At 48.7% G+C, this 12,562-nt stretch overlaps 1 protein-coding gene across 7 annotated transcripts in view; it reads left to right on the forward strand.

Annotated features, from left to right (window-relative positions):
- SDCCAG8 (SHH signaling and ciliogenesis regulator SDCCAG8) overlaps positions 1 to 12,562 on the forward strand; it is a 282,699-nt gene that overhangs the window by 261,260 nt on the left and 8,877 nt on the right. For 6 of the 7 annotated variants that reach the window (XM_068541682.1, XM_068541678.1, XM_068541684.1 and 3 more), the window contains one exon: positions 11,312 to 11,436. The exons of the other annotated variant lie outside the window; for it this stretch is intronic. In XM_068541682.1, the coding sequence (XP_068397783.1) occupies positions 11,312 to 11,411 (100 nt within the window). In that variant the 3' untranslated portion in view covers positions 11,412 to 11,436. The remainder of the gene's footprint in view (positions 1 to 11,311; positions 11,437 to 12,562) is intronic. 7 annotated transcript variants of the gene reach the window in all.

The raw sequence follows: 12,562 nt of genomic DNA on the forward strand, positions 1-12,562 counted from the left end.
ACTTTTATTAAAACCTAATTGAATGTGTGCCAGTAAATGCGCCGTGGTGACTGAGTCTGGTTCCTTAGCTGCTGTGGGCTCACTCTCACTTCATCACACCTCTGTGACCAACTTTTTATAAGTATGAAATTATTTCCAAATAACTAATTTTTGAAAAGAGAGTGCTCAGGCTTAGGTTTAGGCCGGGTGTGGCAGGAGAGGTGATGTGGGTTTTTCTCCTAGAACTTCTAAGTGGCCTGGATTCTACTCTGCAAAGATTATGATTTTCAGCAGTTTTCATTCCTCTGTCCTGTTTTTCTTTGCACACTGGGGCTGTGCTCACCATGACTCTGCTTTTGTTTTACAAAGAACTGCTTAAGGGTATCTGAGGCTTAAGGCAAATGGTCTCCTACGTCCTTCAGAGTCTAAGAAAGATTCTTGCCATGTCAGCTCCTGTCCCCACTGTTTCGTGGTGCGGATCCTTTATTCATGCCCAGCCCTCCAAGGGAATTACAAGCTCAGCCAGGTCAGATAGCACATGCTCTTTTAAGACTGCAAGGTAGCTACGCAGCAGATGTTCCTAAATGATCTGAGGGGAAACTGTGCCTCGTTTCCAGAGTCAGCTGTGTTTTAAGCAGTTGTTGGTCCAGCAGAGAGCCAGCGACCTTGTCAGGGACTCCAGGGTGCCACCGCCAGGGCCCTCCCTTGCCTCAGGCTCGCCCAGAGTCCTGTGGCGCCTGAGCCGCCGCCAGAGAGTTTTCCAAGCTGGTTTTGGAGCTTCTGGCCTCTGGTTCCTGCACCCTTCATGCCAACGCCAGTCTGTGGTTCCCAGACCAAGGAGTCCTCAAACTGGTCGGTGACAAGGTAAGAACAGAGATTGAAAGTGCTTAGAAACTTTTATAGCAATTAGGCAGTGCAACAGCATTTTTATTGTACTTCACAAAACTATCAGTCTGCAACAGAGTGGAAGTTAAAAAAGAACAATAATAAAACCCAAACCGGTGCTCTTCACGGAGCTAGGTAGAAAAGCACTGAGCTAGGGATTGCCTCCTTTTTCCCCAGCCTTTTTGGGGAAATGGGTCAGCCATTTCCCAGTACGTTGCCCAGTGTGTCACCTTTCTCAAGGTCCTTATTTTTTAGTATGGAATAGAAGTCATGGCCTTTTAAAAAAAGGATTTTGAAATGCTGCAGAGCACTAGATCTGGAGTCAAGAGACATGGGTTTCAGTCCTAGATTTACTCTAGACAGTCTGTGGGACCTTGGACAGATCACTTGTACTCTCTGGGGCCCAGATTCACCGTAATGGGCAGGACTGAATGACCTCTAAGTTGCCTCTAACATGTCTAACAGGACCTGACCCTTTTGAAGAGAAGAGCAGGGGTCTTTTCCCCACTGCTGCCCTAAGCTGCCCCCTGCTGTACTCCACAGGCAGCCAAGGCTCATTGGAAATTTGAGAGAATGAAAAATTAAAGGGGCAGTACAGGAATGTAAATTGTCTTTACTGGAAATGTAAACTCTCCCTAGAATTGCAGGACCCTTAGAATGAACTCCTGCATTGAAATCATTATTGAAAACGGTAGATTTGGGCAGAGGATATTTAAACAGCAAACCAGCTAGTGAAACCGCCTGAATTTTCTAAGTGAGGATAGCTGGCTAGAATGTGTTCCAGATTTCCGAGCACATGGCTTATTCTAGCTGATCTGTATGGCCACGTTAACGAGACGGAATTTCATAAAATGTGGCAGCAATTTTTAAGCATTGGAACAAAGTGTACAACTTTAATATGGCTTATTCACCAAATTAATTACCTAGAGCAGTAGTAATTAGGGTAATTGGGTTTTCAAAACTTCGACTTGGGCAACCTAGGTGTACTGTTATGACTAGATAGCTGGCGGTATTTGAGGATAGGAACACGGTAAAATTCTATAAAGTCATAGTATTGTAGAAGTTTGGAGTTCAAAGAGAACTTAGTCATCTTCTAGTTCAGGGGCTGGCAAACTTTTTTTTCTAAAGGGTCAAGTAATAAATGTTTTAGGCTCTGTGGCCATATGGTCTCTGTTGCAGCTCCCCAACTCTGCTGTTAACTGTGCAAAAGCAGCCATAGACAATACGCCAGTGCACGAGCATGGCTATGTTTCAATGAAAGTTTATTTAGGGGCACTGAAAGTTGAATGTCAGAGAATGTTCACATCACAAAATACTGTTTTTCTTTTGATTTTTTTCCAATCATTTAAAAATGTAAAAAACATTCTTAACTTTGCAGATTGTACAACAACAGACAGTGGACCAGGCTGGATTTGGCCTGTGGTGTGAAGTTTGCTGATCCACTTCTAGCTTATCCTGTCATTTCACATGTGAGGAAACTGAGATTCAAAGTGATCACACAATTTGCTTAAGTTTTTATGACTGACACCAAAACTTAGGAGTAGACTAGGATAGTTTTCATTTAGACAGTTGGCTGTTTTGATTATCAAAATTGGAGCCACGCAAAATACATTATTCTCCAGAAGAACTCATTTTGTATGTGATTGATACTGTGAATTATAGCATACCAGTGGTTCTTAAACTTGAGAATTCATCAGAATCACCCAGAGGGCTTATTAAAGCACATACTGCTTGGCTACACCCCCCCAGGGTTTCTGATTCAGGAGGTCAGGAGGTATTCTTTGCTCAATTTTAGAAGTGGAGAACCTGAGACTGAGAGAGATCAAGCCTCTTGCCCAAGTAAAATAGGTAGTTTGTGATAGGATTTTGAACCCATGTCTCCTGTTTCCAAGTCCAGCACTCATTCATCTGTTCTAGGATTCTTTTAATTAAGTGACAGATTTCAATAGCATACTTAAAATTATTTGATTTATATGTTATGTTCTTTCGGGAACAAGGTTATTAAATATTAAAACGTACTTACACTATAGATGAAATTACAGGTATTGTATTTGGTATAAATATTGTCCACTGGTAAGTGGTTTGCTCTTTCTGACACCATTTGTCTAGCACCTTGCAGCTAAGTGCTGGAGGTGGAAAGCTGAACAAGATCCCATTCCTGTCCTTAAACGTATTCATTGTTCAGTGGGGGAGGCAGACCAGCAATGACTGTAGTAAGTGTAGATGGGTGCTCTGGTGGGATGCGTGGGATAGAACAAGCTGTGGAGGGGTTTAGAAGGTTTAGGGGCTGATCTACAGAATCGATGTGGACAGAGAGGGAAGAGGCAAGGAAGACTCCGAGACAGGCGACTGGGGACGGTCCCACCCACGTGAGAAGGGCACAGAAGGAGGAGCACGCCATCTGTGGCTGGTCAATCCTGGCTTGTTAACCCCTTCTGGTTGTCTGAACTTGGGCAAATGACTAACTTCTCTGTGCCCGGCTTTTCTTATGCACAAAATGCAGATGATAAAAATACCTACTGTGCAGTATTGTTATGAGCATTAATTTAGTTACTGCCTACAATACTCCCTGGCCTTTAGTAAATGCTCAGTAAATATTAGAGTACTCTACTGGGAATAGTAGAGAACTGAGTGCACATTTTACAGTCACAGTATGTGCACCTTTGAAATTCACATGTTTGTTAGCTGAAAAGTGTTCTTCATTTACATGAGGAAGCCCCTCTTCCAGGGAAATTGTGGGTCTGAGCATTTTGAAAACACTTATCTGAGAAGGGGCTCTAGTCTGAAAACATTGCAGGACAAAAGACATTTTACCACGATCGCCACCAAAAACAATCAAGCAAACAAGAAAACCACCCACGGTAGTTTGTAGGGAGCTCCCAGGTTAAATGTTGAGTGAAACTAAAACCTCTGGTCAAAAACCATATATGCATGAGGTTACTGGCCACCTCCGGGGTTAGTAGGGGGCTGGGCTGGAGAAAGTACATAGGGAGGGGTCCCACAGCCCTGGCACCGGGTTCACAAGTGTTCATTTGATTATTATGCCTCATAACTTATTTAGACACTGCATATATTTTGTATGTATTACATACAACATACAAAAATTTAAATATATGTATTCACTTGCTTTCACAGTATTCATAGCAAATGAGTGTCTGAAGCATAGGACCAGAGCTGGCAGCTTGCACTGCTTCTGTTTTGCATAAGATATTTTTCCCAGCCCACTCAGCTCCATAAAGTTGTTTTGTATTTCACCACTTGCTCCATCTTATCTTAAAGTCGTGCATATTTAAAAAAAAAAAAAATGTTGGTTGTGATTGTGCATGCGGGGTGTGGCAGAGAGCATCTCTGTTGGACCAATAGAGATGTGCCTGGGCCCAGCCCACATTCCAGTCTCCTTTAGTTGTATCTGCATCCTGGGCTTTGGAAACCTGGGCCTGCTTGTTCCCATTGTAACTGCTGCCCCTGCCCGCCTGTAATTCCCAGGGAGCTTTTGCACAGGTGAGCCCTTGCTATGCAGCAGCGCTTCTCCTCTGAGGGGCCCCAGTCTGCCCAGTGGCGGCAGGTCCTTAAGGAAATGGGCACTGATCGGGATGGTGACCCCAGCCTGGGTGCAGAGTAGCCTGGAAGTGTCCTTCCTGTGACCGCCGTGCCCTGTGAGGACAGGGGAGCACCGGGGCTCCGCAGGAAGGGATGGCCTCCTGCCCCTGAGGGGCCCGGCCTAGCCACAGCTCCCCTGGGCGCCGGGACAGCACGGTGCAGACAGTGAGCGTGTCCTGGGGGTCTCTGGGAGAGGATGGAACACCTGCCCGTTCCGGAGATGAGGTACAGGCCTTGGGAAAGGAGCATCCCAATTAGGGATTGAAGTCTGAAAGCTGATGATTCCACTCTCTTTCCTGCTGTGCAGCACCTCTGTGTGGTTGGCAGGCTGTCGGCTGGGCTCCTCCTTGCAGGAGGGGCTGCTGTCTGAAAGGCCCCTCCGCAGGGCCCTGGGGGCAGCCCCTCTCTCTCCTTTAGTTACTTCACGCCTTGTTCAGGAAGCGGCTCAAAACAAAGGGCCCAAACAGAACAAGAAATTGCTTCCTCTCAGAAGGACATTTATGCTGAGACCTGAACATTGAAAACCAGTAGTTTCCAGCCCTGTGAGTTAGGAGGAGTCACGTTCCAGGCAGAGGGGGCCGCCAGCTTGTGAATGGAAGGAGCCAAAGGGTGTCTGGGGCCCACTGACCCAGGCTTTGCAGGGCTCGGAGAAGGGGGTGAGATCATCGGGAGGGCAGGTCGGGATGCCAGTGTCCACCTGAGAAGGCACCCCTTCAGGAGACACTGCCCCTGGCCCGCTCCCTCATCCTTCAGAGCAACTCCTGTCTCGTGGCCTCTGCCTGGGGCAGAATAAGGAGGCTGCTGAGCCGGAGGCCTCTCAGGCTCAGGCTCAGGCTCACCTCGCCTGCCTCCCTCTGCCTCTGCGAGAAGGGCCTGCCTGCTGCCCAGGTGCCTCCTGCTTCTCTGGAAGCCCAGCTCTGAGGATTTCTCTTCCCTCCTCCAGGGCGCCCTGCCCAGCGGCTCAAGCCTCTCCGTCCTCAGCACACCCTCTTGCCGCCTTGCGCTCAGACAAGCCGCTCTCTAGGATGGTCTCCCCTCTCCCGCCCCTGTGGTCAGCTTCTGCCACAGTTCCCTGCTGAAGGGCAGGCGGACACTCACAAGCTGCCCTGCTCCTCCTGCAAGCCTCTCTCCTCTCCCGGCCTGCATCCTCCCTCCCGTCATCCAGCAGTGTCTTCTGGCTCCGTGCCCTCTGCCAGCCTTGACAGGCGGCTCCTCCCCAAGGCCTGGGCCTGGCCATGTTCATTCTCGCTGCAGCAGAGGTTTGGGCCAGTAGGTGGTGGGGGCCTGGGTATCTGTAATTTTAACAAACTTGAAAATCTCTGCCAGGCTTCCCTGGCACGTTCACGGCCTTACCTCTCGGCAGGTTTGGGCGGCACAGCTGGAGATCCAGCCAGACGCTTCTAGGCCCCAAGCTGAATAACTGCTGGGGGGGGGCGGTGTGGGTGAGTGGGCATCTCATAGGTACCTCACCCTGACCCCAGGCCTGTCCCTCCTCCCATCCTCTCTTGGTAAATGGCAATGCCGTTGTCTGAAGGACAACATCCATTGTTAGTTTGGCTCAAATCGTTACTGGGTCCAGCATCACCTCCCTCCAAGCAGCCCACAGCCTCTGGTCAAGCCACACTGCACAGCTCAGTTTCCAGACACCATTGCCTTTACAGTACCACCTCTCATATGGGAAGGCCCTGCCCTGGCCCCTGCCAGACCAACACCCGTTCATCTTTTCACATCCCAAATTTCCAGCCGAGTGACCTTGGACTAGTCATATATCCTGTCTACGCCTCAGTTTCCTCATCCTTAAAGTGGGGATAACAACAGTTCCGGCTTCATGGAATTGTCATGAGCACTAAAAAGTTAATAAATGATAAGCACTTAGCACGTAGTAAACACTTAGTAGATGATGGTGAAAATGGTGATCCATTTCCTAAGTAGGCACAAGCCTTCCTGGTCCTGGCACTTACCGTATTGACCCTGTGGTTTAATGCCTTGGTGGTGCCCTCAGTGCAGCACCCTTTTTGTCTCCTTAATTGGCTGGGAACCCCCTAAGGGAAGGGATCTTTTGTAATTCTTGACATCATGAGAAATGTTTACCAAGAGTTGGTTGGTTTGCTGAGGTAACTCAGTGAATTAACCAACCGTTAACGGTGGTTAAGAACACCTGTACTCGGCCTAGCTTTGCCTCCACGCTCTACCACTTATTCCTTGTGTGACTTTGTGCAAGTTAATTGAACCTGTCGGTTTCAGTTTTCTCATCTGTAAAATGGGATGATAATCCTAGCCATACGTCTTAGGATTCTAGTGAGTTTTAATGGAGGAATAAGCTCAGAGGCTCAGTAAATGTTAGCTCTTGTCAGTGGTGGCAGCTGCAGCTATGGTTGGCTGAAGACTTGAACTTAGAAGCACAACAAAAATGAGAGCAGTAACCACCACGGAAAATAAAAGACAGTGTATGTGTCAATAGGACACCCCAAGAAATCTCTTTTAGCTGATGGTAATAAAGCATTCATGAATAGCGTAGGCTGGGTTGTACAGTGTTTGGGGAAGACTGTTACAAAAAATAACTTTTTAATTAAAAAAAAAAAATCTGTTTTCCTAATATTCAAAATAGGCCTTGAGAGAGCTGCCACTGAAATATGTTTCCATAACAAAGTCCGTTTTATGTAAAACCTGGGTTGTAGTTTGTTTGCTTTTTTTTTTTTAACAAACGTGAGTTTGGGTTTGTTGTTGTGTTTCTGAGCTTGTGATTGACTTTATTGCTGCAATCAAGTGACACAATAGAGGCTGACTCTGAAAAAGGAGGGAGCGTATTTTTTAAAGGGAGAAAAAACACTCCTTAGAGGAACTGCTTGGAGTTCAAGTTGAATCGGAGGGAAGCCATCCTTGGCTCTTCAGCTGTGAAGCTAGTGAGACTTCAGCCTCCTGGAGGGAAGGCAGGACTTTCCCAAGGGTCTTACTCCTTATATCAGTGGTGCTTCTGCAGGAAAACCCTGGTTCGCTGCTGATGTGGGGCTCACACCCGGGGACTTAATTGATCTGGTCTGGGCGGGGCCTGGGCTCCTGGGAATCTGCTGCAGGGTTCGAAGGCCCACATTTTGCAGAACACCACCAGCTGAGCCTCATCTAGGTTCTGAGGGCTCCACGGGAGGAGGGTCTAGGCAGGAAGTGACCCCACTTCTGGCGGTGAGCGGTGCGGCCAGCCCATGGCCGGCTGTTTGTGCTGGGAGAACAGGCTTTGGCTCAGCCCAGAGCCCTGAATCCGGCAGCCACTCTTTTCAGGAGCCCAAAAACACACACTAAACCCATCAGTCAGCAGGGATGTTATCTCACTGATCCATCCGCAGGGCACGGGACCACGTGGAGGATGACCACTCCTGGCGCCTTCTTGACTTTAAGCCGTGATGGTGTCACCTACTTATTATCACATGTTTCTGTTTCATTTGTTTCAAGCAAACTTGAAGTCAGTGGGCTGCTACCTCAGTAGCTCTTAGCCTGTGGCTCTCTCTACACCCAAGACTTGACTGGAGGGGGAAAGCCACCTACACCTGATGGTCTAGAGAGCTCAGCTGCTAATGAGGGTGTTTTTGCCTGTCTGGTTTAAACAGCAAAGCATTAGACTGTTTGCTTCTCGAGGAAAAAGTCTGTTCTCAACACCTCTGTGTCTTCAGAGGCACCCACTCCAGTGCTGGACAGCAGTCGCTGCTCAGGTGAGCGGGTCAGCCTGGGCAGAATGCCCCCCTGCCCCTAGCTGGCTGGCCTGGCTTCTCTGCTCCCTGGGATGTCATTGCTTCTCCCAGCCTCTCCGCGCTGAGGATTCGGTGGAGGAAAACTTCAGTTTGGTCTGATACCAGTGGGGTGGTTTTGAGACTGTGCTCTCAGGAAAAATTGCTCCACATAACAGCATGATGGATGGCAGTGGGGGCAGATTGGGCTTCCCAAAGCTGCAATGCCAAGGCTTCACCGGAGGAAACTTTTTTTTTCTCTCTTCCAATATCAGAAGGAGGGCAATGGGGGCAAGGCGGGGGGGTGGGGTGGGTGGGTGGGAGGGTAGGTAATGTAATTTATACAGTACGGAAGCAGGAAAGTGCTCCCACTTGGATGGAAGATCCTTGCTGTTGGTTGGGTTCTGCCCCAGCCTGATCCAGGGAATCGGGAGCCTGGGCAGGGCCAGACTGCAACCCAGGCTCAGGGAAAGGGAGACCCTGAACCTGGTCTCAAGTAGCTACAAACACAGGAAATAAGACTGTCCTTGGCAGGAATAAAGACGCAGATGTAGAGAATGGACTTGAGGACACGGGGAGGGGGAAGGGGAAGCTGGGACGAAGTGAGAGAGTGGCATGGACATATATACAGTACCTAATGTAAAATAGATAGCTGGTGGGAAGCAGCCGTATAGCACAGGGAGATCAGCTCGGTGCTTTGTGTCCACCTAGAGGAGTAGGATAGGGAGGGTGGGAGGGAGATGCAAGAGGGAGGAGATATGAGGATATATGTATATGTATAGCTGATTCACTTTGTTATACAGCAGAAACTAACACACCATTGTAAAGCAATTAAACTCCAATAAAGATGTTAAAAAAAAAAAAAATTTGGCAGAAGACCTAAATAGACATTTCTCCAAAGAAGACATACAGATGGCCAAGAGGCACATGAAAAGCTGCTCAACATCACTAATTATTAGAGAAATGCAAATCAAAATTACAATGAGGTATCACCTCACACCAGTTAGAATGGGCATCATTAGAAAATCCACAAACAACAAATGCTGGAGAGAGTGTGGAGAAAAGGGAACCCTCTTGCACGGTTGGTGGGAATGTAGATGGATACAGCCACTATGGAGAACAGTATGGAGGTTCCTTAAAAAACTAAAAATAGAATTACCATATGACCCAGCAACCCCACTACTGGGCACATACCCTGAGAACACCATAATTCAAAAGTAGACATGCAATGCAGTGTTCATTGCAGCGCTATTTACAATAGCCAGGACATGGAAGCAACCTAAATGCCCATCGACTGACAAATGGATAGAGAAGAAGTGGTACATATATACAATGGAATATTACTCAGCCATAAAAAGGAACAAAATTGGGTCATTTGTAGTGAGGTGGATGGACCTAGAGTCTGTCATACGGAGTGAAGTAAGTCAGAATGTGGAAAACAAATATCGCATAATAACGCATATACGTGGAATCTAGAAAAATGCTACAGATGAACTGGTTTGCAAGGCAGAAATAGGGATACAGATGTAGAGAGCAAACATACGGAGACCAAGGGGGGAAATGGGGCTGGGGGGGTGGTGGTGGGATGAATTGGGAGATTGCGATTGACATGTATACACTAATAGGTATAAAATAGAAAACTAATAAGAACCTGCTGTATAAAAAAAAAAAAAAAAAAAAAAAAAAAGACTGTCTTTGGTCCTTGCTCTCTCCAGAAACAGCAGGGGCAGTGGGCGGGGCATAGACCTATGGACGTGGGCAGAGCGGGCTCCTACCTGGCGAGCATGCGCAGCGCCTGCTAGACCCCTGCCTCAGGTATTTCCAGTTCCCGCCTCTCACCCTTGCAATGTGGGACACCTCGAAGGAGCGGTAGTAGAAAACCAGGTGTGACTGAAAACCCGGAGCACAGAGTGTTTGGCGGAGAGGATAGGGCTGCAGACTGGGGTGCAGTAAGTGTGCCTTCTGGGGCAGCTTGAACAACCTCCTGCAAAACCCACTGGAGCTCGAGAAGGGGGTGGGGCAGGCGGTAGGTGCCATCTGGGAAATGGGGAGGGTTGCCCCTGGCGGAGGAACCTGAGGAGAGCGTGAGTAAAGTACTAGACCACTGTTAGGTTTCCCAGGGTGCAGTTTTAGTTTTACCTGTCTCCAGGTGCTGCATCATTTTAGTAAACAAGTCTGCCCACCCCTACCTAAGTCCCGAATGTCTGTCCTTGCAGATGTTTAGTTGTGCTCAGAGCCCGCCGGAAACGGGGCCGCAGGAGAGCTCGAACTGAGGGCAGGCTGAGCCCAGGGTCTGCAGAGCCATCTTCGCAGTTTCTGACTCAATGCAGGACATGTAGCCTGAAGTTTGAAAGGCATCTTGAGCTTTTAAAATCCTTTTCCTGTGAAAATACAACTTAATTTCACTGTTGGTGCTTTTTGAGGACTGTGAGGAAGGGCATATGACATACCCAACTTCTTTCCGGAACAGTTCTGGGTAGTTGTTCAAGTCTAAATTTAATCCAAGGCCTACATTTCCATGGGAGAGTGTGCTACTGGTTGTAGGAAGCCGTCTGTGGACAAATGAGGATAATAGTGAATTAGCAAGTCTGGAGAGGAGAGCCCATCAGCAGAATGACAAATTTAGGATCTTTAAAGACATCTGGTCAGCGATGCCGGAGCTCGTGATTGACTGAGTGATTAATAATGGAAAACCCTTAGTTCAGTGTTTCCGCCTTCCCTCGCCCACTTCCCCAGCCGGGACCGGCTGTCTGCTCCAGCCTGCCAGAGACGTTTCCAGCTGAACAATGGAGGCATTTAGGCCCCTCATCTTTGACCTCTGGGAGTTTAAGGTTTGAGTTTTTCTTCAGTTTTATCTGTGTGCTCCCTCACTGACAGGTCACCGAAAAGACTCCCAATTGCCTTTCGTATCTGACACACTTCCATTCACCTTAAGGAGTACGTCCAAGGGCCTCACTTCGGGGTCACCCTGACTTCCAGCTCGTAGTTCAGTGTCAGGGGCTTCCCTCCGACACACAGAGCGCTGGAACGCAGGGAAAGGGCTGAAGTCTCTGCTCCCCGGCTCTCTGAGGCCTACTGCCCCCAGTTTTCAGGACCCATCCCTAATTCTGCGGTGGATTTTTCTCCAGGCTAAAGCAACTAGACAAGCACAGCCAGGCCACAGCCCAGCAGCTGGTGCAGCTCCTCAGCAAGCAGAACCAGCTTCTGCTGGAGAGACAGCCCGTCTGAAGAGGTGGGACGTCTGAGATCCCAGGTACTGTGCAGGGCGCCTCGCCCACCAGAGAATGCACCGGGGTACACGTGGTCTCTTCCTTGTTCCTTTTACAGAGCTGCGTCTTACCAGGCTAAAATCCCCGGGGGGTCACATTGGTTAGCGAATAAGCTGGGAGGGAGATCTTGAAGACTGTGCTGGGCACAGTGGAGGACGCAGAAGTGCGGGCCCTGGACCTGCCCGCTTTAGCGAGCTAAAGTTCGTACGGGAGGACAGACCCACAGTGAAGCACCAAGCCACACGGAGTGCCGAGCAGCAGCGTGTAGGCACCACCGCTGAGGAGTGCAGGAGGCGGGAGAGTGGGGCGGGCTGCGGTGGTCAGGAGGCTTTCTGGAGGAGGTTGGCTTTGAACTGCCCCTGGGGGATGCGTATGTTTGAATTGGTGGAGGAAAGAGGCGCTCCCAATCAGGGGAGTGCCTGTGAATGGAACGTAGGAGTCTCGCTTTAAATCAGCTGGCTGATAATGGAGCTAGGGTTTGGAGTGCTTGCTGGAGGGTGTGGCAGTGTTCCATAGATAACATGCATTAACTCTCATTACTCTTGAACAAGCCTGCAAGATTGATTATCCCCATCTCACAGATGGGGAAGCTGAGGCTCAAACAAGCGCATACAGCTAGCAAGTAGGGACACTGAAAATGGAGCCTAAGTCTCACTCCTTAACAGACTTTGCCTGATCAGGTTAGGTCTGGGGCCACCAGCAGGGATAATGGGGGAAAGAGTGTCCAGGTGAGTTTGGTGTAGGGAATGAAACCTTTTTTTTCCCCTAAATTGCTTCTCTTCCTGTCAGAGAGGCTGGGCTTTTTACCCCATCAAGCAGTTTGTTAGGATAATGAGGTGGTCCATGGGTTGGCCGAGGCCTCAGCCTCTAATTAGGATTGCTCCCAGGTGCTCCATGAGTGCCTGGGGGATGCCGTGCGAGAAGTGCTTGGAATGATTAACGGGAAAAATGCATCAGGAAATGAAAATGATGAGAAATTGTCTCATTCTTTTTTCAAAGTGACCATGTGCCCAAACAGATATCGAGGAGCCACTATCCTCTGAGTGATTTTTCCCACTCAGCCCACCAAACCCCTCTGCAAAAGCCCTCATTTGTTCCACAAATAGTAAA

Source organism: Eschrichtius robustus, chromosome 3 (assembly GCF_028021215.1).
Source record: "Eschrichtius robustus isolate mEscRob2 chromosome 3, mEscRob2.pri, whole genome shotgun sequence".
In the NCBI taxonomy this organism is placed as follows: Eukaryota; Metazoa; Chordata; class Mammalia; order Artiodactyla; family Eschrichtiidae; genus Eschrichtius; species Eschrichtius robustus.